The sequence below is a fragment of the Martes martes genome (genome assembly GCF_963455335.1).
Source record: "Martes martes genome assembly, chromosome: 8".
Classification (NCBI taxonomy): Eukaryota; Metazoa; Chordata; class Mammalia; order Carnivora; family Mustelidae; genus Martes; species Martes martes.
This window is the reverse complement of record NC_137895.1, coordinates 105,707,869-105,733,425: the sequence shown is the minus strand read 5'-3', so window position 1 is coordinate 105,733,425 and position 25,557 is coordinate 105,707,869. Positions and strand designations below refer to the sequence as shown.

The window sequence follows — 25,557 nt, the reverse complement described above, 5'->3', positions numbered from 1 at the left end:
CATACTTCCTCATATTATATATGTTTCATTAATAGATACCTAGGTTATAAAAGTATAAAACCATGTATCCTGATCTAATATATGGGGGCATGCATAAACACCAAAATTAAATGTTCAACTCTGGGACAAATGGAGGACAATACTACCTATCAAGTGAAGATATGCCAAGGAACATCAACTATATTTGAAATTTTACTTTATTTTTTTTAAGAATGTATGTATGTATGTGTTTGTTTGACAGAGAAACAGACAGAGAACACAAGTAGGCAGAGCGGCAGACAGAGGGAGAGGGCGAAGCAGGCTCTCCACCAAGCAGGGAACTCGACAAGGGGCTCGTTCCTAGGACCCTGCGATCATGATGTGAGAAGAAGGCAGAACTTAACCGACTGAGCCACCCAGGCGCCCCTGAAATTTTACTTCTTAAGCTGAATAATTATCATTATTTATATTATTCTCTATCTTCTTCATATTTTTGAAACAATTATAAAATATAAAAAGACAATATATTAACACATAATCAATAAGCAGGAACTTAGGAAACATAGCACCTATGATTTTTCTTGAAAAATTTTCAAAGGAATTCTAGAGCAACCAGTAATTAAATAAAAATTTAAACCTTGGGGTATGAAGCAGTAAGATGGCAGCAGAGTAGGAGGACCCTAGTCTCACTTTGTCCAACAAACACAACTAGATAACTATCAAATCATCCTAAATACCCCAGAAATCAACCTGATGACTGACAGAACAAACTTTACAACTAAAGGGAGAAAAGAGGCCATATGGGAGAAGACAGGCAGTATGGAGACATGGTTTGGGGGAGACACAGATCTTGGGTACTGCAGAGGGAGGAAGGTGTGGTCAGAGAAAGGCGAGAGAGAAAGAAAGGAGCACATGGGAAAGCACAAGGGGAATATTTCTCCAAAGTCACTGACTTGTAAAAAGAGAGGAGCTATATTTCATGAGTTCTTCCAAGCAGTGGGGATTAGAGCCTGGAGTTTTAAAGGTCAGCAGGCTTGGCTGGAATAGTCTGGAGGGCACTGCACTGCTCCTGGAGAGATGGCAGGCAAACACCTGAGGGCAGACAGTGCAGAAACAATAATCTGAAGAGCATCTAGGGTACACAGTGGGGAGATCACACTTCCCAGAGTACTTCCCTGAAAGGCAGCATTCACAGAGACAAATCTCTGGGAACAATGGAGCTTGCCCACACCATTTCCTTCCCCTGCCCCTCAGCATACATACAGAGCTAACTGTGGGAAGCAGCATAGCACCCACATTGGCTGCTGAACTTACTTACATTAAGCCCTACCCTACTGGGCTCTAGTGGAACTGCCCTTCTCAGTCACACTTGCCTCAGTCCCAGTGCAGCAGGACCCTGTCCCAGAAGACCAGGACTAACCCCTATCCATACCACGTCTCCAGACCATAACGTTTCGCAGGGCCTCAGTTACGGTGGAGATGGTGACAAGTCTCATTTCACAAGCAGACCAGAGCACACCTAGCAAAAACTTGTCACATTCAGGCCAGGGACCAAACACTGACCACAGCAGGCAAGGAAAGCCCCTATAAATGACTGGCCTGAAGGACAGAGCAGCCAGAACACAAAAGCAGAGCACTTGTAGCACACATAGGAAACACTCCTTGATAGGTCTCTTCCAGGGAAATACATGACCTCTTCTTCATAAAGCCATTACTTTCAGGAAGATATATAACTGTCTTTTCTAACACTCAGAAGAAGGCAGAGACTTAGATAAATGTGAAGACAGAGGAATTTATCCCAAATGAAAGAATAAGATAAGGCCATGGCCAGAGATCTTTGTGAAACAGACATAAGGAACATACCTGATGAAGAATTTAAAGCATCAATCATAAGAATACTCACCGGCCTTGAGAAAAGAAGACATCAGTAAGACCCTTACCATAGAGATAAAAGAATTAAAAAAGAATCAAAAGAGATAAAGAGTGTAATAAATGAAATTAGAACCATGCTTGATGGAATGACCAGCAGGCTGGAAGAAGCAGAGGAACAAATTAATGACCTAGAAGACAAAGTAATGATAAGCAATGAAGCTGAACAAATGAGAGAAAAGAATTATGCCACACAAGAACAGATTTAGGGAACTCAGTGACTCCATCAAACATAATAACATCCATAGTATACAAGTCCCAAAAGAAGAAGAAGAGAGAAAAGGGGCCAGAATATTTACTTCAAGAAATAATAGCTAAGGGTCATCTGGATGACTCAGTCAGTTTAAAGTCTGCATTTGGCCCAGGTCATGATCTCAGGGTCCTGGGATCGAGCCCCACATCAGGATCCTTGCTCAGTAGGATGCTTGTTTTTCCCTCTTCCTCTGCCTGCTGCTCCCTGATTGTTAGCGCGCGCGCGCTCTCTCTCTCTCTCATCAAACAAATAAATTAAAATCTTAAAAAGACAGAGAGGAAGGAAGGATGGATGGATGGACGGATAGCTGAACACTTCCTTCATCTGGGAAAGGAAACAGACACCCAGCTCCAGGAGGCAAAGAGAATGCCCCTCAAAATCATTAACAGCAAGCTAACACCAAGACATATTGTAATTACATTTGTAAAATACAGTGATTAAAAAAAAATGTCTTAAGGCAGCAAGACAAAAGGAGTCATAACTTACAAGGGAAAACCCCATAGGCTAGCTGGAGATTTCTCAACAGAAACTGAGCAAGCCAGAAGACAGTGACATGATCTATTCAAAGTGCTAAATGGGAAAAATGCAGCCAAGAATATTCTATCCAGCAAGGCTATTATTCAGAACAGAAGGAGAGGGAGAGTTTCCCAGGCAAACAAAAACTAAAGGATTTCATGACCACTAACCCAGTCCTGCAAGAAATATTAAAGGGGACTCTTTGAGTGGAAAGAAGAGACCAAAAATGACAGTATAAGGGTAGGAAAAACAAAAGCAATACAAATGACTACTTCCCTAAAAATCCATCAAGGAACTCACATAAAAAGGATATAAATAGAATAACATATACCTAAAACATGGGGAGGAGAAGAAAAAAGAATGAGTTCAAACTTGAATGACAATCAACTTAATACAGACTGATATTTGGGGGTGCCTCTGTGGCCCAGTTGGTTGGTGTCCAACTCTTATTTCAGCTCAGGTTGTGATCTCAGGGTAGTGAGATGGAGCCCTCCATCAGGCTCCATGCTCAGCGGGGAGTCTGCTTGAGATTTCTCTCTCCCTGGCCCTCTGCCCCTACCCCTCATGCTCACAATCTCTCTCTAAAATAAATAAATAAATCTTTTAAGTCTACACACACACACACACACACACACGTGTGTGTGTATACTGATATCTGCAGAAGATGTTATATACAAACCCAATGGTAACCATATCAAAAACCACTAATAAACCTGCAAAAAATAAAGAGAAAGAAATCCAAATACATCACTATAGCAAATCAGCAAAACATGAAAAAGACAAAGGATCAGAGGAAATCTCCAGGAACAACCACAAAACAAGTAATAAAATGGCAATAAATACATACCTATCAATAACTACTCTGAATGTAAACAGATTATGTTCCAATCAAAACAGAGTGTCAGAATGAATTAAAAAAACAACACCCAAAGAGACTCATTTTATTTTACTTTATTTTTTTATTTTTTGTATCTTTTTTTAAGATTTTTTAAAAAATTTATTTGACAGAGATCACAGGTAGGCAAAGGCAGGAAGAGAGAGAGGGGGAAGCAGGTTCCCCACTGAGCAGAGAGCCCAATGTGGGGCTCAATCCCAGGACCCTGAGATCATGACCTGAGCCGAAGGCAGAGGCTTAACGCATGGAGCCACCCAGGTACCCCTACTTCAGTTTTTTAAAGATTTTATTTATTTTACAGAAAGATAGCAAGAGCGCGAACACAAGCAGGGAAGTGGGGGAGGGAGAAGCAGGCTCCCTGCTGAGCAGGGAGCCCGATTCTGGGCTCAATTTCAAGACCCTGGGATCATGACCTGAGCCGAAAGCAGACGCTCAGCAACTGAGCCATCCAGGTGCCCTGAGATTCTTTTTAGGCCTAAAGACACATCCAAATTGAAAGTGAAGAGGGGATGGAGAAACAATTACCACACAAATAGGTGTCAAAAGGAAGCTGAATACCAATACTTTATCAGACAAACTAGACTTCAAGGACTGTTAAAAAGAGACAAAGAAGCATACTATATAATAATAAAGGGGACAATTCAACAAGATATAACAACTGTAAGAATGTATGTACCCAACATGGGAGCACACAAATATACAGAACAATTAGTAACAAACATAAAGGAACTAATTGATAGTAAAAAAATAATAGGGAATTTTAATGCCCCACTTACATGAACAGACAGCTCATCTTAGCAGAAAATCAATAAGGAGGCATGGCATTGAATGACACACTGGACCAGCTGGACTTATCAGATCTATTCAGAACATTCCATCCTAAGACAGCAGAACACACATTCTTTTCAAGTGCACATGTAACATTCTCCAGAACAGAACATGTACTAGGTCACAAAGCAGGCCTCAATAAATACAAAATGACTGAAGTTATACTATGCACCTTTTCTAACCACAACACTATGAAACAAGAAGTCAACCTCAAGAAAGTCTGGAAAGATCACAAAGACATGGAGGTTAAACAACATGCTACTAAATAATGAATGAGTCAACTAAGAAATCAAAGAAGATATTAAAAAGCACATGGAAACAAATGAAAATGAAAACACAGTGGTCCAAAACCTCTGGGATGTAGCAAAAACAGTTCTAAGAGTAAAGTTTATCGCAAGAAGCAAAAGAAACTTCAAATAAACAACCTAAACTTACACCTAAAGGAACTAGGAAAAGACCAATAAACAAAGCCTACAGCCAGCAAAAGGAAGGAAATAATAAAGATTAGAGCAGAAATAAAATGATATAGAAACTTAAAAAAAAAAAAAAAGAACAGGTCAGTGAAACTAGGAAGAGCTGATTCTTTGAAAAAATTAATAAAATTGATAAACCCCTAGCCAGACTTATCAAAAAGAAAAGAGAAAGGACCCCAATAAATAAAATCACAAATGAGAGAGGAGAAATACAACATCACAAAAATACAAACAATTATACAGGAATATTACTGAAAACTATATGCCAACAAATTGGACAACCTAGAAGAAATGAATAAATTTCAGGATTTTAAACTATCAAAACTGAAACAGGAAGAAAGAGGAAACTTAAGCAGACCAACTACCAGCAAAGAAACTGAACCAGTAATCAAAAATCTCCCAACAAAAGTCCAGGACCAGATGGCTTCACAGGTGAATTCCACCAAATATTTAAAGAAGAGTTAATATGTATTCTTCTCAAACTATTCCAAAAAACACCCGCACTTTACCTTCTTCTGAAGAACATTAACCTTCCTCTCTTTCACATCCAACATGTCCTTGAGGTCATGTATCTCTCCAGCTTGTGTCCCCTTCTCCTCAGCCATATCCTGAATTTGTTTTGTCTTCTTATTCAACATAGTTTCCTTCTCTTCCAAACGCAATCGGAGAGCATCCACCTAAGAATGTGACGTTTTTTACAATTGATTAAATGAAAAGAAAGGAATGCAATTCTTCCAAATACCCGTGTATAGTTGCCCAAATGATACTTATATAGTAAACTTTCATTAGAATCAGATAAAAGGCCACTCTAAATATAATTATAGCTATTTAGAAATTAAATCCTAAAACCTATGAGCACTTTTGTAATAAAAATAAAATTTACATTAGTTAAATATACCATGACACCAGGATAAATACATCTGAATCAAGAGACAAAATTGAGAGCTGTCATAAAGAAATTGAGTTTTGCCACTTCTACTGGAGGCTTTAAACAGATTCACAGGCCCAGCCACCAGAGTTCTGATTCAGTGGGTTTGGGGCTCAAGAATTAGTTTTTCTAACAAGTTCCCAGTGATGCTACACTGATTTAGAAAATCTAAAATTAGAAAGAAAACCATAGACATCATCAAGCATGACACTCACTATATCACATAATAGAAACTAGAGGTAGAATATGATGCTTTTGAGACCAACAATCCCAAAACGCACTGTGACATCATGCAAAGGAAAGCAAAGGTCCACTTTCAGGCCCAGAGACTAGTTAACTAAAGTCTGGCATCAGTAAACTCTATCCCCCCAAGTTTAATAACAGCTTTGACTAAATAGAACATTTAAGTATAATTAGAAATCTAATGAAATCAAGTAAGTCTAATGACAGTACTTATTTTTAAATCCATTCAAAGCAAATTTCATTAAGTATACTCATACATCAAATTTATTTGGGATTTTTGTTTTTGGGTGTTTTTTTGTTTTGTTTTGTTTTGTTTGCTTTTCCACTAAGGATTTACAATTCAGCAAACAGTTATACAATTATAACAAAACAGAGAGGTGGATTTATTTCATCTTAAGACAGTGTTTTTCGATAGAAATATAATGTGAGTCATATATAAGCCACATATGAAATTTTAAGATTTTATTTATTTATTTGACAGAGAGAGAGATTGCAAGTAGGCAGAGAGGCAGGCAGAGAGAGAGGGGGGGAAGCAGGCTCCCCGCTGAGCAGAGAGCCCGATGCGGGGCTCGATCCCAGGACCCTGAGATCATGACCTGAACCGAAGGCAGAGGCTTTAACCCACTGAGCCATCCAGGCGCCCCTAAGCCACATATGAAATTTTAAACTTTCTAGGAGCTATATTAAAAAATAAGAAAGAAACAGATACAATTTTAATAATACAACTTATTTAATCTGTCTAAAATACTATCATTTCAAACCTGTAATCCATATTAAAAAGAATCAATTAACTATTTTATTTTATGTTCTTTGTTTCATACTAAGTCTTAAAAGTACAATGCATATTCTAATTTTTATATTTACATCATATCTCAATTTGGATTACTATATTTCAAGTGCTCCATAGTCACATATGGCTGGTGGCTGTAACACTGAAAGTGCAAATCTAAGATACAAGTATATTTCTATAAAACATCCTTAATCTTGAACTTGTCCTATATTATTTTTCCTGGCTGTCTGTAGATTAACCAACCCACGAAGAAGAAACAGGTAACATGGGTAATGACTCACATTTAGAGTACATCAAAACTCTCAGGGAAAATTTAATATTACATTTAAGCTATAAGGTATCTAAGAACCAATACCGTGTGTATGGTAGTACTTACTGCTAAGTACTATGGAAAATTTTGCTACAAGACTAGTCTCATTTGAGACTCTATAGTTAAATCATTATGTACTTACAAATTATCTTGGACTATGCTGGAAAGGAAAAACATGTAAATAAACCAGGTTTCATTCTGCTAAACTACACTTCTATCAACCATTTCAATACCACTCATCCAACCAAACCAGATATTGGGGAAGTAATCTTTGTAAGTTCCATTTATAATTCTTCACCACAAGTTCTACCATGCCCCCTCAATAAATACTTTCCACTTTTGACTTTCCTCTATTCTAATAAATGATATATGGTAACCTTGTTATATTCTGGAAAGGTCCACCTAAAAATTTTCAAACATTTAAATTCTTATTTCTGAAACAACCATTCTTTCTTCTATACCTACTAAAACTACTCTTTGTGCATAGCATTACCTCTCATCTACCATCTCTTTTTCATCATTCATCCCTGTTCTGGTTTGTCTTTTCTCCCAGCCTGAGCAATTCTTTCCAACACAGCGTCTTATCATCTCCTTTCTATTTTAGTCATACTTATTTTATAAATCTTTACTTCTAAATTAAATGGTTTTCTTCATTCTACCCTTATATTTCTGAACCTTTCTGCATATAGTCATGTATATGCTTGCCAACGCTATATATGGTATATTAAAAATCCTCCCAATTCTGTCTTCAAGTATTGTATCTTCTTCACTTGCGTTTTCCCTGTGGAAAACTGCACTTTCCCATGGTAACCTGGGAAACTGAGACTTAGGAAAGATAGTTATAAATAAGCAATAGAGCAGGAATTTAAGATTAACTGATCTGTCTCCAGATCCTACAATCTTAGCGACTAATTATATACTACCCCACTAAGAGCTAGACAAAAAAAAGTAAATATGATTTCATATATATATAAAATTCTAGAAATTTTATTTCTAGAATTATTTATTTCTAGAATTATTCCATGTTTAAAGAAACAGAAAAGATGTATCGTAAGAAAAAATAGTGGTAAATCCAACTCTGTTATAATTTAAAACTTCACATCATGATACCATTTCATGGTATTTGTTTTATTTTTTTATCTATATTTCATGTGCCTAAAACAGGTCTTAATAGCAATAATATTAAAGAATAAATAATATTAAAGAAAATGAATATTTACACGTGCTTTAAAAATGTAAATATTTTATAAACTGACAAAATTAAGTAAGATCCAATATTGAACTTCAATTTTTTAAATTTATGACCAGTTACAATCCCTCAAAAATATTTAAATATCTAGGTATAAATCTAACAAAACATGTAAAGTATCTATATGCTGATAATTACAACCAATAAAAAAGACCTAACTGTCTAAATGTGTTCTTCCTTTGAATACCTTACGAAATACAATGTGTCAAGATAGCCAGCCTACTTAAAATTTTCCTCAGGGACATGGAAAAAGAAAAGATAAAGTAATAAAAGATAAAAGTAATAAAGTAATAATAAATGTTTTGCTAACAAACAGGAGAACTACAATAAATCAAGCCCAGTGAATCCATGAGATTTACCACTAAAAATGTCCAGTTTGGGTGCCTAAATTCAGCACTAAAGATCTCACAGCAAGAATTAAAATCCAGTTCAAAACAAAGAAGAATGGTGTGATTTCCACAGAGTTCCCCAATAGTCCTTTCTAAAGTGCATGATCACAAAAGTCTTTACATTTCTTTGGTTTTTCTTCACCAACCTATTAAAATTAGAAACACTCTACCAGGCAAAGAAGCAAAAAGGTCCACAAGACAAATGTCAGAACTGAATACTGATTCAATTTGGAGAAAAGGACTGCCACCACAGAACAAGGACTTTTGTGGAATATGAAATTCAACAACCAGCCTACTTAAGATGCCAAAAGAGCCCACTGACCCTTATCCACTCGGCATTCAGGCACAGCTCAACTGGCCTGCGTGGCTACTAATCCTATTTGACAGTATCAGATTTGGTTCCTGTTAGCTGAATCCATTACAGGGCATCAGTCACGGTTATTCAAGAGGGTGCTTACTGAACCCACTGACTCTCCTGCACAAAGAGGTCAAAGTCTTAGCAAAGTATACATGTCAAAAATTTTAAAAACAAATAAATCCTATGCTAAATCATTTGTGCCTAACTTCTACATTCTAATTTGTATTCTGTATACTGTATATCTTACTTCTAACATATCTACCACATATCCCAATAACCACAAGCAAAAACCAAACTAACTCACCTAAAAAACACTTCACACAATATTCCCAAAGTGCATTATTAAATTCTTTTTATAAAGACAAAAAGCCCAGACATTTAAACTTCTAGGTAAGTCTTAACTGCCTAATTTCCTTGTCTCTCAGTTCTTCTCTGCGTTAATTTCAAAAAAAAAAAAATGAAATGTTTTCCATCTGTAGGTAAGGAATCAGAATAGAGCAGGAATACATCCCTGAGCATTTCTAAATGTTTCTCATTCTGATAGTACTAAAGTCCCATAGAACAATAACTGTAAGACCTCTTGTTGCTGCTTCTTTACCAAGAGTAGTACCTAGATGGCCTAGCTGCATGTTTACATTAGATCCCTCACTCAGTTAAGTGACCCGTAAATGTGCCAGTGCTAACCAGTCATAAATACCTGCATGCCATTTTGAGGGAATGTCAGGTATGAGACCCACAGGAATTGGTGAGTGAAAAAGGCCAAAAATGAAAACTCTTGTTTTCATCTTACATCTTACATCTTCGGTGTAAGAGTAGCTGGGAATTCAGGCTTTCACATAAAAAAAAATCTCATATCACAAATGTTAGGTACAGAAATTACTCAAGTCCATACTCTAATTACTAAGTGATCTTTTCTTTACTAGTTATTTAATCCATACACTCTTTCTTAGTCTGCTTTTTTTTGTACAATGCAGAATTTAAATGTGCTGGTCTGGAGATCTAAGATAAAAATAACCACAAAAACCACTCTGCTACTACTAGATTAATTGCTCTGAATTCTACACTGATCTTTTTGGTCAGTAGTGAGCTAAGTTCATAGTACAATTTTGCGTGGGGTCCATATTTTGCAAACCACAAAAAACATATTCAGGAAAGCCCCTCAGAGACTAGCAGGACACACAGTCATCACCCTAATACCATGCCTGGCAGGAGGAATAAGACCTTGTTTATTAAATTCAAATGCATGGAAGAACAGCATCCACCTAGCTTGCCAAGAGTCAAGGTCTGTGGCAAGCAGGTTATGCCAACTTCAACAAAAACAGAAGGTTTTTCTCTATAAGATTTTTCTACCAATGGACGTGAGCAGAAAAATGGCTACCTTGCTCTTTTGGCCTCTCACTTCTGAGCACAAAACTATTATTTATCTTAAGTTATCTTAATCTTCTTTCATTTTACATCAATAAATACATCTATCTAAATACACATGAGCACTAAGAATTGCATGGATACAATAGCTTATTTCCTATAATTCCTAACTTGGCTTTGCCAGTATGTTTCACTCCTCTTTTTAACTCTCTGACCCCACTGGATCAGTTTTCTTCACTGGATCCTCTATCATTTTCCCCTCCTCACATCTTACTTTATACGACTTCCTCTGGAGAAACCAATTCAATCCTAGGCTTTAACCACCACCTCCATAATAACAACTTCCTCATCTTTATTCCCAACCCCAACAGTACAAAAACCCTGAGGTTCTAACAAAATAATCTTCCTAATATAGATCTCCCACTGAATATTTCGTTTAGAATAAAGATTTTTAAAGAACCTTTTCTTTTAAAAAGAACCTTTAAATATCACCTAATGTGGTCCAACATAAATGTAAGTTAAATCTTTTGGTATTTATTATATTACTTTCTGCATTTTTTCCCCTGTATTTGGCAGTATTTCATAAACTTTTAAAAAATTAATAATCTAAACTAATTTTATTTTTTTAAAGGTTTTATTTATTTATTTGACAGAGAGAGAGACACAGCGAGAAAGGGACAAAGGAAGCATGGGAATTGGGAGAGGGAGAAGCAGGCTCTCCTGCTTCTCCCTGCTAAGTGGGGAGCCCAATGCAGGGTTCTATCCCAGGACCCTGGGATCATGACCTGAGCCAAAGGCAGATGCTTAACAACTGAGCCACCCAGGTGCCCCTAAACTCCTCATTTTAAAGGTGATGAAATCAAAGCCCAAACTAAGTGATTTGCCCAAAATCACTAAGTATAATTTCCTATCACCATATTTCTCATTGTTCTCATCTAGAAAAGAGGCTGAATGAAGAGCATTGGGCCATGGGATTGACAACATCCACAAGTAAAGCTTTTTCATTAATTTTTTTTATTTTAATAAACATATAATGTATTTTTATCCCCAGGGGTACAGATCTGTGAATTGCCAGGTTTACACATTTCACAGTACTCATCATAACACATACCCTCCCCAATGTCCATATCCCCACCACCCTCTCCCGTCCCCTCTCCCCCCAGCAACCCTCAGTCTGTTTTTTGAGATTGAGTCTTTTATGGTTTGTCTCCCTCCCAATCCCATCTTTTCATTTTTTTCTTTTCCTACCTCTCCCCAACCCCCCCACGTTGCATCTCCACTTCCTCATATCAGGGAGAGCATATGATAGTTGTCTTTCTCTGATTGACTTATTTCGCTAAGCATAATACCCTCTAGTTCCATCCATGTTGTCGCAAATGGCAAGATTTCATTTCTTTTGATGGCTGCATAGTATTCCCATAAGTAAACCTTTTTAAAAGGCTATTTTAACAAACTGGATTGAGCTCTGTTTGAAGCTTCCTACCTGACAAAAAGTTGAAGAGCTCAGAAAAACATCAAAAAGGCCAGGGTTACAGATGTGCTATTCCACAGTACACAGTACAGTTTATCAGTACTTTGCACACCAAAAAAAAAAAAAAAAGAGGCTACAAATTTAGACTTAAAATCCAATGTCAATATTGTCTCCACCCACTTTACCCTGAAAATTCATAATCTTCATAAAAATCATGTTGATTCATAAATAATCACGTTGTTTTAAAGACAACATAACAATGGTACAATGTATACAGTAACAAGCTATATTCAGCTATGTAGTCACAGTAGAAACATTATATTGATCTCTGCAAATCTGATAAAGCAAGACAGTCAGCCAACATAGTTCTTCTACCCCGACCCCTCTAAGCCAACACATATGTAACTTCCTTATTCAACATTACAGCCCTCTCTGTGTGGAACCCTTAGAATCACAGAAAGAGACAATTTCCTCCTTAGAAGGACCTTTAAAGGTCACCTGATTCAATCTTTCATCTAAATCCCAGGTCTCTATATCCCCTTTAAACAGGCTTCTCTAGTATTTGAAAACCTCTAGTAAAACCCAGGTACACAGTTCTTCTCTAGAGGCATGCTCTGCTTTTACCAGGCATAAAAGCGATCTCTGATCTCAAAGTTTAAAAAAATATTTTTTCGTAATTTTATCGACTGGCCCAAGTTCAACCCCTTAAGCTAGATGTTCTTCCACATAACAGCCATTCAGATACATGCAGCTATCATGTACTCCCAAAAGCATTTCTTTTCCAAGCTACCCTTCAACTATTCCTTAATATGCCATGGTTTCAGACTCTTTGAGTCTAAACATGCTTAAATATACCAATGCCCTTTAAATCATTATACCCAGAATTCAATACGTTATGGCTGATTACCTCACCCTTACTTCTAGACACAAAACAACTGAAGATTGCATGTGTTTTTTTTTTTGTTTTTGAGGGGGTTTTCTGGCAGCCACTACACAGATACTGAAGAATTACTGAAGTAGACTGTTTTGCTTTTGTCAGATTTTATGGGTTTGGTTGTTTGGTTGTTTGGGTTTTTTTGTTTACTGGCTAGTTTTTGTTTTGTTTTGTTTTTTTAAGATTTATTTAACTATTTATTTGAAAGAGAAGATGACATACACAGTAGTGGGGGGAGGAGCAGAGGAAGAGGGAGACAAGCAGACTCCCTATAGAGCAGGAAGCCCGCCTCCCAGCTTGATCCCAGGACCCTGAGATCATGACCTCAACCAATTGAGCCACCCAGGCACCCCTACTGGCTAGCTTTTTTTGGAGAAAGGGAGGGAGAGAACCCTAAAGATTTTTACAGTTATCCTATTAAATTTTTTATCCTGCTTGGTTTAGCCCATTACTCTGCTCTTTAAAGATCTTTTGGAATGCTAAGTTTCTTATCTAACATGCACATTATCCCCCCATATATTTTCCATCCAATTCATTAATAAAAATACTTAATGAGGAGGAGTCAAGTTTAGAGAGATACATAATACCACCAGAAACTTTTACATAGGTTACCATACATCATTAAACACCATATTTGGGGAAAAGTCATTTTATAGTTATGAAGAAACCTATAGTTATGAAAAAAACTAATTATCACCTTAACTAGCTTACATTTCTCCATCTTACTTACACTGCCTTGCCAGTGCCTTGAAGAGGTATAGGTCTACTATATCTCTCATAAATTCCTGATCTTCCAAACTAGAAATACTACCAAAGAATAATATAAAATTAGCCCTAGATGACCTAGTTTTAATGCTGACTTTCAGCGATCACCATTTCCAATTCAAGGCCCTCCAATAATTCTACTGTAAAATAGCACTTCGGAAAAAGATTAGGTGCACAAATGTGGGAATCCTCTTTGCTCTCCTGTTTGAAAAGCAAAGTGACATTTGCTCAAAGCCATCTCAAAAACTGCTCTCATCTTCATGATTCCCAAATGATCAATAAGAGATTAGTAATTTTATTTTCATCTGGCCCTAACCAAAAAACAAAACATTTTATAGCACTTCAGAGATTAAGGAAACTTAAAATGTAGACTCTAATTCAATAGGTCTAAAGTATGACTCAAGATTTTGTTTCCCAAAAAAAAAAAAAAAAGATTTTGTTTCCACATTTAATGCAAACCCTATCAAAATACCACCAGCATTTTTCACAAAGTCAGAACCATCATAAAATTTGTATGAAATCACGATAGAACCCAAGTAGCCAAAGCAATCCTTAAAAAGAAAAACAAAACGAAAGGCACCACAATTTCAGATTTCAAGCTATGTTACAAAGCTGTAATTATCAAGACAGTATGGTCATGGCACAAAAACACACATAGATCAATGAAGAGAATAGAAAATCCAGAAATGGACCCACAACCATATGGTCAACTAAATGACAAAGCAGTAAAGAATATCCGATGGAAAAAAAAGTCTCTTCAACAAATGGTGTTGGAAAAACTGGATAGCAACATGCAGAAGAATAAAACTGGACCACTTTCATAGACCACACACAAAAATAAATTCAAAATGGAGGAAAGACCTAAATGTGAGATAAAAACATTCAAAATCCTAGAGGACAACACAGGCAGAACCTGTTTGACCTCAGTCATAGCAATTTCGTACTAGATACACACATTGCCAGAGGCAAGGGAAACAAAAGCAAAAATGAACTACTGGGACTTCATCAAGATAAAAAATGTCTACACAGTGAAGGAAATGATCAACAAAACTAAAAGGGAGCCTAGAGAATGGGAGAAGATACTTGCAAATGACATATCTAATTAAAAGCATCTACAATCAAAAAGGAACTTTTCAAGTTCAACACCCAAAAATCAAATAATCCAGTTAAGAAGTGGGCATAAGACACGAATAGCCACTTTTCCAAAGAAGACACCCACATGGCTAACAGACATATGAAGAGATGCTCCACATCACTTGGCATCAGGGAAATACAAATCAAAAAGACAATGACAGGGCTCCTGGGTGGCTCAGTCAGTTAGTGTCTGCCTTCCGCTCAGGTCATGATCCCAGGGTCCTGGGATCAACCCCCACGTCACGCTTTCTGCTCAGCAGGAAGCCTGCTTCTCCTTCTCCCTCTGCCTGCCACTCCCCCTGCTTGTGCCTGCTCTCTTTCTCTCTCTGTCAAATAAAACATTAAAAAAAAAAAATAGGCAATGAAGTATCACCTCACACCTATCAGAATGGTTAAAATTAACAACACAAGAAACAACAAATGTTGGCAAGGATGCAGAGAAAGGGAACCTTCTTGCACTGTTGGTGGGAATGCAAACTGGCTGCAGCTACTCTGGAGAAGAATATGGAGGTTCCTCAAAAGTTAAAAATAGAACTATCCCCCAATCCAGCTACTGCACAACTAAGTACTTACCCAAAAGATACAAAGATACAGCTTCAAAGGGGTAGAGTCACCCTGATATTTATAGCAGCATTACCAAAAATAGCCAAACTATGGAGAGAGCCCAAATGTCCATCAACTGATGAATGAATAAAGATGATGCGGTGCACACACACACATAAACAGAGAGAGAGAATATTATTCAGCCATGAAAGAGAAAGATATTTTGCCATTTGCAATGATTGGGATGGAGCTAGAGTGTATTATGCTAAGCAAAATAAGTCAGTCAGAAAAAGAAAAATACAATACAATTCCACTCACACATGGAATTTAAGAAACAAAACCAATGAACATATAGGAAGGGGGAAGAAAGAAAAAAGGAACAAAAAAAAGAGAAAAGAGATGAAAACTGTAAGAGACTCTTAATGACAGAGAACAATCTGAAGGTTGATGGAGGGATGTGGGTGGAGGATGGGCTAGTTGGGTGACGGGTAATAAGGAGGTCACTTATTGTGATGAGCACTGGGTGTTATATGTAAGTGATGAATCACTGAATTCTACTCCTGAAACCAATAATGCATGTATATTAATGAATTAGAATTTAAATAAAAATAAAAATAAAAAGATTTTGTTTCAAGTTCTTAAGTGAACGGAGGCCGCTGGTCTTTGAATCACACTTCGAATACATCTCTTGGATGCTTTCTTATCATTTCTCTTTTCACTTTCATTTTTCCACCACTAAAATACACAGCCTACTCTTTTTAGTTCTATGATAGAAAAGACAACAGCAATCTAGATGCAGAATTTCACCTGCTGTATCATTTAACAACTCTATACCAACAACTAGAAGCAAATGACAAGCTCAACCTTTTATGATCTTCCTCCGAAAGTCTTCTTTTTTATTGGATAACATCAATTATTTTGCAGTTTTGATATTTTTTTAAAGATTTTATTTATTTATTTGACAGACACAGATCACAAGTAGGCAGAGAGTCAGGCAGAGAGAGAGGAGGAAGCAGGTTCCCTGCCGAGCAGAGAGCCCCATGCAGGGCTTGATCCCAGGACCCTGAGATCATGACCTGAGCTGAAGGCAGAGGCTTTAACCCACTGAGCCACCCAGGCATCCCTGAAGTTTTGGTATTAATGGCATTGTTGTTACATGGACTATGCCAAATTCTTACATTGATATTTGATTTTTTTTTCCTGTCACATTAATCTCCCTTTTCTACTACTCTCTCTTGAATCTCACTCCTTCTTTGTAGAACAATTTTGTTTTCAGCAGTTCTTTATATGTGATCCATAGGTAGGAAACTTTCAGTTTGTGTTAGTCTGAAAAAAAAAGTCTTTATTCTACCTCCACTGATGAATCATAGTTTCACTGGGTTCAATTATGTGTTGCCAAAGTTTTTCACTAAATTTGAAGATTCTACTCTACGATATTCTCTCTTGCTCCTGTTGTTGCTCTTAGAAGGCCCGCTGCTGGCCTGTTAATCCTTTGTAGGTACACTATCTTTCCTCTCTGGTGGTTTTTAAAATCAGTTTATCTGTGATTTATGGTAGTTGTGGATATCTTCCTGCTCAAGAATTATTTGCTCCTAAATTGAAGGTCCATTCCTATCGTGTAGTCAGAAATACTCTCAGTAATTACATCTTCTAAAATTGCCTCCCATTTCCTCTAGCCTCCCCTTTTGAAACTCCCATATATATGTTAGATTTCTATTTCAACAGACTTCTCTTTAATTCCTATCTCTTAATGTGCCTTATTGCTTTTTGGATATAACTCCTCAGATGTATCTTTCAATTCACAAACTCTTCCTATAGCATTCTCTCATCTGCAGTTAAACCACTATACTGTTCTTTCACTTTAGTTCTTAGGTGTTTCGTATCTAAAACACTTTTTTAGGGGCACCTGGGTGGCTCAGTGGGTTAAAGCCTCTGCCTTCAGCTCAGGTCATGATTTCAGGGTCCTGGGATCGAGCCCCGCATCGGGCTCTCTGCTCGGCGGGGAGCCTACTTCCTCCTCTCCCTGCCTGCCTCTCTGCCTGCTTGTGATCTCTCTCTGTCAAAATAAATAAAATCTTTTAAAAAAAAAAAGTTTAAAACACTTTTTTGTTCCTTAACAACCTGCCTGGTATTATTTGTAGTGTTTTTTCCTTTGCTCATATTTTAAATCCTTCCTTCATATATTTGATATTGGTAATATTTACTGAGTCCTATATGTACATGCATAAATTCATTTTACTCTTAATACTCTAGAAGGTAATGTTATTATTCTTCTCATAAATAGGGAAATTGAAGCACAAAAAGTATAAACTTACATAACAAGTAAATGGCAAAATCAAGACTAAAAGACAGTGAACAACTATAGCTAGTGCTACCTTTATTACATTGCCTCAGGTTTTCCTCTCAACAGTCCTCAAACAACAGCCCAAGAAGCTGTATCTTCTCCATTCTAAAGAGTGCTCCTATGCTTACTACTCCATCCATTATTTTAATAATTTCATTTATGGTCTCATTCTATTACCCAATGTTCCTAAGGGTCTAATCACTCTATTTGTTCTTACTTCTGATATTGGTTCGGGGTAGATTAAATTCCACAGGTGATTAAGTAATTTGGGGTTGCAAATTCATTTACGCAGAGCTCTCATCTATGGGATTCTGTATGAACTAGGCTAAAATCAGGGTTAACAGCAGCTGTGCAGGGGCGCCTGGGTGGCTCAGTGGGTTAAAGCCTCTGCCTTTGGCTCAGGTCACGATCCCAGGGTCCTGGGATCGAGCCCCACATTGGGCTCTCTGCTCAGTGGGGAGCCTGCTTCCCCCTCTCTCTCTGTCTGCCTCTCTGCCTACTTGTGATCTCTTTCTCTCTCTGTCAAATAAATAAATAAAAGCTTTAAAAAAAAAAAAAACACACCAGCAGTTGTGCATATACAAACTCAAAGCTCATGAGAAGACACTTTTCCTCCAACCCTAAGACCAGGTAAGTTAGTTTCTCACATTGTCAACTAATAGTGGTAGAAGGAATTTTTTCTAGTCCACTTATTCCCAGGAAAGTCCTGGATTTACACAGGAGTATCAGTTTCAAAACCCTACCCCATTTAGGGCCATGGTCTGCTATCAACATGTCACCATTAAAATCTAAGTCCTTCAGTTACCATAAAGAATAACCCTTCAGAACGTCCCTAGTTTAGAGTCCTTGCTGACAGATGCACAGTGTTGGAAGGGATGGGGAAAAACAGGGACATCTGCCCTGCCAGAGAGATCTGCCAAAACAACTCTGAGAATCAATGTGGTACATACACCATAACCAACACACCTCACGGTACTTACAGTCAGAATTAAAGCTTTCAAATGCCTATCAACTCGAAGAAAGAACTAAATTACTCATAATCCTCAATTCACTTAGTTCTATTGTTGTCTTATTTTATTATTTTTCCATCCACATCCAATATCCATTCCTCATTCAATACACATCCATTCTAATGTGTGTGATGTTACTGAATGTGCATGTAACTTAGAAATACAGAGGCTTATTTTTAAGCCCCTTTAAATTTAAAAATACGTATGTATTTTTAATTTATATGAATGCTTTATACCTCATTCTCTTACTTTTTTAAAAAATATGTATCTGTGGCCCTATGAATACTTCTAGATCATTGCTTTGGACTTTTACATAGTATAACATGATATATATCCACTGTATTTTACTTATCTAACCCCTCTAGTAAAAAAACATTTGGACTATCTTCAATCCCCTGTGCTATAGTGAACAACCTTTTTTTTTTTTTTTTTTTTTTTTTTTTTTTTTTAGATTTTATTGATTTATTTGACAGAGAGAGACACAGCAAAAGAGAGAACACAAGCAGGCGGAGTGGAAGAGGGAGAAGCAGGCTTCCCACTGAGCAGGGAGCCTGATGCGGGGCTTGATCTCAGCACCCTCTATCATGACCTGAGCCAAAGGCAGACATTTAAATAAATGAATGAGCCACCGAGGCGCCCCTATAGTGAACATCCTTATACATGTCCTCCTGTAGACTAGTGGGAAATTTTCTCTAGGGAACATACCCAGGAGTGGGATTACTGGAAACAACTATGCCATCTCTGTGCCTGTTAGCTTCCTTACAAACACTGAATATTAACTCATTTTCTAATTTATACCAATTTGAACAATGGAATGTAGCTTTTGTCTCTGAAATTTACATTTCTTTTGTTTACTAATGAAACTGAGGATCCCACACTATATTTATTTGTTAACCACTTAGGTTTCCTTGTCTGTTACTTGTCTATTTAAATCCTTCTCTCTCTCCTTATAGTCTCTTTTTCTCACAGATTTACAAGCATCCTTTTTTTATTCTGTATGTCAATCTTTGTTATTTTGGGAGGTGTGAAAATACCTTCTCCCAATCAGACACACACCTGTTAACTTTGTCAGTAGTGTTCTTTCTTGAACAAAAATACTTAAATTTGATGGTGTCACTTAAGGTATCTTACCTAAGATACATTTTCATTGATTAGCTATATGGTTTCGTCTTTCACACTGAGGTCTTTAATCAATATGGAGTCTACTCTATCTGGCACCAGGTAGGTGGCCAATTTTCTTCCCCATATAGTAAGTCAGTTTTCTAACACGCACTTAATTAGCACTAGTTTATGATGCTCCCCTCTATGTACATGTTTAAACTATTTTTTTTTTTCACTGCTCTATCTGCCCATTCCTATACCAGTACTATACCATTATGGGGTGCACTGACTGGTTTAGTTAGGTATATGGCTCTGAAGTACATTTTCAGATCTATTAGGGCAGATCTCCCTTCTTTTCCTCTTTTTCTTCACATTAATGTTAAGATATTTTATTTGCCATATAATTTTTAAAATTTTTCAATTGTTGTAAAATATACAAAACATAAAATTTGCCATCTTAACCATTTTTAAGTGTACAGTTCAGTGATATTCAGTACATTCACACTGTTGTATATCCAATCTCCAGAACTCCAAACATCTTGCAAAACAAAAACTGTACAAGAAAAAAACAAAATAACAACAACAACAAAAAACTCATTCCCCCCAACTCATAGCAACCAGCATTCTACTGACTTCTTTAGAACCTCCTGTAAATGAAATGATAATATCTTTTTGTGACTTGCCCATGTAAAACTTAAAGTAAAATTAGTTTCTAAAAATTTACTGCTGGGAATTTTCATTTGAATTGATGTATACACTAACTTAGGCAGAACTGATATCCTCACAGTATTAAATTATACCATCTACTGATATCAACAGATCTCTCTGAATTTCTTTTTCTTCATCCTCCTATAGAGTCTTGGGCTTTCTTGCTTTTTTTACTTTTTGGAAAAACTTAAATGTAAAAATGATTATTTATCTTTGAATTTTTGATAAGCCATCTGAGCACAGGATTTAGAAGGAGATAGGGTTGAGACTGATTATCAATTTAATTTTCATAATGATTATTGTTCATGTTTTCTATTATCTCTTGAACCTACTTTGTTACATTTTCCAGAAATGTATTTGTTCTATCTTTTCAAGCTTATTAGAATATAATTATCTTACAGTATTTTTAAATTGTATGGTACTAGTAGTTACTTCTTTATCGTTCTATAAGAGATGATCCTGTCTGATTAGCCTTTTTAAAACAACTAACAACTTATGTGATTCTCTACTCTACTGATTCCTGACTTAGTTTCTATTACCCTCCATCTTACTGTTTCCTTGGTTTTGGCTGATGTTTTTTTCCTAGTCTCCTGATTTGTATCCTTAGCTTATTTGCTTTCATTCTTTATTGCTTTCTGATAAATATAACAAGACATTTCCCTCTAAACACTAGAGGATTAGTTATATCCCACAGATTTTCTTTTACTTTCTATTCTAGTCTTTTTTTTTTTTTTTTTTTTAAGTAGGCTCCACACCCAGCATGGGACTTGAATTCACGATTCTGAGATCAAGACACGGGATGAGATCAAGAGGCAAATGCTTAACGGACTAAACCACACAGGCACCCCTATTCTAGTCTTCCTTAACTCAAAGTATATTTTCAATACTAATCCAAAAGATATGTGCACCCCTATATTTATTGCAGCAGTATTTCCAACAGCCAAGATATGGAAGTAATATAAGTGTCCACCAATAGACAAAGAGATAAGGAAAACATGGTATATATATAAATGAAATATTACACAGCCATAATAAAAGGATGAGATCATGGCATTTGAAACAACATTGATGGACCTAAAGAGTACTATGCTTAGTGAAGTCAGACTGAGAAAGACAAATACCACATTGATTCCACCCATGTCATCTAAAACAATGAATAAACAACAACAACAAAAACAGAATTAGACCTATAAATACAGAGAACAAACTGATGGTTGCCAGAGGGCAGGGGAGGGGGGAGTTATGCAAATGAGATGAAAGGGAGCGGAAGGTACAGGCTTCCAATTATGGCATAAATAAGTCACAGGAATCAATGAACAGCATTAGGAATACAATGATATTGTAACAGCAATATAACAGGACAGATGGTAGCTATTCTTGTGGTGAACACAGAATAATGTATAAACTTGATAAATCACTATACCTAAAACTAATACACACTGTGTATCAACCATATCCCCCCAAAAAGTACTATATTTTCAGATTCCAGATTTTAGTTTTATGTCACAATTCTTCATTACTGATTTCTAATTTTGCTGCATCAGGGGTCAAAGAACACAGTCCATGAGACTTTAATTCTTGGAAATTTTGACATTTCCTATATGGCCTCGTGCCTTTAACTATTATAACTATTCAGTAAGTTATTAAAATCAATGCATATTCTCTGTTTGATAGTGCAATATTCTACAGAATACCTATTTGAACTTAATGATGTTACTGAAATTTTCTAAATTATTTTTTATTTTTGCTTCTTTGATCAAGTTCTAAAAGGAACATGTACTAACGACCAACTGCAACTGCTGATTTATCTGTTTCTCCCACTGTTGTTTTATACACTTAAAGGCAATACTCTTAGATGCATAAATGTTCACAATCATTGTATTTTCTTGATCTACTGTTCTTTTTATCAATATGTAGCATTCCTCTGTGTGCTTTATAACTTCTTTGCTCAGTCATTTAAGCATGACTCTTGATTTTGGCTCAGGTCACAATCTCAGGGTCATGAGATTGAGCCCCACGTGGAGCTCCACAATCAGCATGGAGTCTGCTTGTCCCTCTTCCTCTGCTCCATACCTCCCCACACCCCACCCTCAGCTCACACTCACTCTATCTTAAAAAAAGGAAAAAAAAAGACCATTTAATTAGTGGTATCTGGATGGCTCAGTCAGTTAAGTATCCAGATCTTGATCTCAGTTCAGGTCTTGATTTCTGGGTCATGAGTTCAAGCCCCTTGTTGTACTCCACACTGGGCATGAAGCCTACTTTAGATAGATAGATAGATAAATAATTTAACTTATGTTAAAATAAATCAGATTCAGAAGACACATTTTCTTGATATACCTTTTATTTATAAAAAATTTTTCTGTTCTTTTATTTTTAATTCTACTATTTTTTGCCTTATGCTTAACTCTTATTGACAATATATTCTGCATCTTGTTTTTTAATCCAACTGAGGTCAGTATTTTAATCTAAGTTTAATATATTGCCTTTCCCATTATTCATACCATTTTGGTCAACATTTTTCATGGTGTCTACATACTTCTTATTTTTCCCCACCTTTTCCTCTATTCTTTTCTATTTTCCACTAGATAAATTGAGAGTTTTATACTTAAGATTTGAAACTTATACATTGTTTTATTCCCCTGGCATATTAACAGCCATACTTACACTTATATTTTCCTGTCATCTTCTTAAGCTTATCATTATCTGTATCTCCTCAAAAAAAGACACTGCCCCATCACCACTGTGAACAGTGCCAACTCCACCATTTGTAGCTGGGGGACTGGTGGTGGTAGGCAGGAAGCCCCCAAATCTGAGAACCTCTAGTGTAATAATATGTATCTCTACTCTGCCAACACTCTTTTTCTGAGGTGATCTTCTACTCGGGTATAGGTAATATGGAGGAAGAAGGGGACACTCAGAAGCTAATCAGTACCTCACCAATATTACACTACAGCACCTGCCTCACCACCACCCCATGACTCGTAACAGGCTAAGCACTGCTCAGAGTGGTGATGGAGCAATGATCCACCTAGAATAAGAGAGAAACAGTCACTGAAATATAACCCAAACCACCTCATGATGACAAATCCTCTTTTATATTTAGCAGTTGTTTCACTCATACACATATATTCAGATTCCTCACAGGGAAGCATTATAGCATTATGACCAAGAACATAAGTTTTGGAGTTTCAACTGATCAAATTCTGAATCCCAGGTAATCACTCAACTACTCATGTAACCTCAATCTCTCCAAGCTTCAGTGTGCCCATCTTCAAGATGTTATGACAATTCTTATTTCTTAGAAGATTACTGCAGGGATTAACTGAGAAAACGAAAGAAAGTATATATCCCTGCATGACACACAAAAAGTATCCAATGTCAGGTATTATCAAACATGTTTTATGAATTATGAAAGACTAGATCTCTAAAATGCACTTCTGTCCTAAGGATATACTTCTAATTCTAAATGTGTTGAGGAAGTCAAAACCCCAGCTTGAAGAGCACAGCATACTGGGGCACTGCGTTGGGAATGCAAGTAGAAGGTGCATGGCAAACAACATCCAAGCTCCAGTGCCTAAACATCCTAGAGCCAGGGCAGCTCTTTACTTTGTGCTGGATCAGCTATGAACGAAGAGCCACTTCCTATAAACTGTCAGGAAGATAGAGATAATATTCACCTATAACAAATAGAATTCTAAAATTCAATGTCCTGAAGAAGAAAAAATTGTACTGCTTTGAGGCAGTAAGGTTTAAGTAAGGTATCAATTATTTTAATTTATTGACAAAAATCAGCTCTGCACAGTTTTAACTCAAACAGAAAATACATTCACTGGTAGGTCCACAGTATGTTATCAAGACTTAGAAACAAGCAACTGGGCATAAAACAGAAAACTTCCTGAAAGTATTATAACCAATATTGAAAGTCCCAGGGTACTACTGAAACTGGCCTCAAGTACCAACCAGAAGTCATATGCTAATTAAAAACTTCACATAATTCCCCACAATGAAAGCAAAAAAAAAAAAAACAAAAAAAAACAAAAAAACAAACTTATCTTGCCTAATAAATACCATTAATCCGAGGATCACATAAATCAACAGAGATCAAAAAAAAATAAAAGGGTTTATAAACTGTAAGGTAAGTAAAAAAATTTGAAACCTATTGATATTTAGTATTTCCCTCTAAATTCAGATGAGAGCTACATAATTAAACATCTATTCTAGACACAACCACTTTAGGAAGTTAGTCCTATTATTATCCCCATTTACAATTGAGGAAATGAAGGATTAAAGAGGTAAAGTAATTCATCCAAGATCACATAAGTAATAAACATAGATAGCTGCATTCAAATTAAGGTATGACTCCAAAGCCCATGCTTTTAACCTCTATGTTACTAAATCCAGACCTCCTCCGTGAAGATCAACAGATTAAAAGGGATGTTCACGGGGCGCCTGGGCGGCTCAGTTGGTTATCACGGGGCGCCTGGGCGGCTCAGTTGGTTAAGCGGCTGCCTTCGGCTCAGGTCATGATTCCAGGGTCCTGGGATCGAGCCCCGCATCAGGCTCCCTGCTTAGCAGAGAGCCTGCTTCTCTCTCTCCCTCTGCCTGCCACTCTGCTTACTTGCGCTCCCTCTCTGTCAAATAAATAAATAAAATCTTTCAAAAGTGGGGGGGGATGTTCTTAAAATAAGAGCAATTCCAGAAATACTATATATTGTACACTGCCCAAAACAAAAGGGCCTCTTTCCCTGGACCAGGAACAAGAAGAAAATCAAGTCTTTTGCCATAGCCCACTTTTCCTTAAAGGATTCTTAAAAACTCCTTGATCCATGTTCTTTTTCATACACGCTTAATGTAGTGATGTGAGAGTTAGATCAAAGTCTAAGGCAGCTGCAGAAATGAGGACAGTATGAGTTAAGAGCAAATTATTAAAAAAAGTGAGAATTTTCCAAGAGCTGGTTCAAACTGCTTTTTATTGGGCTCTAACATGAGAAAGATGTTTGGGAAAAAGTGACCCCAGTCAAATGTCACCAGAGTAATTT

At 36.7% G+C, this 25,557-nt stretch overlaps 1 protein-coding gene across 3 annotated transcripts in view; it reads right to left on the bottom strand.

The window, feature by feature from the left end:
• Nucleotides 1-25,557, bottom strand: part of ERC1 (ELKS/RAB6-interacting/CAST family member 1) — a 549,895-nt gene that overhangs the window by 397,320 nt on the left and 127,018 nt on the right. For all 3 annotated transcript variants that reach the window (XM_080810688.1, XM_080810687.1, XM_080810689.1), the window contains one exon: nucleotides 5,383-5,550. In XM_080810688.1, coding sequence (XP_080666814.1) covers nucleotides 5,383-5,550 — 168 coding nt within the window. The remainder of the gene's footprint in view (nucleotides 1-5,382; nucleotides 5,551-25,557) is intronic.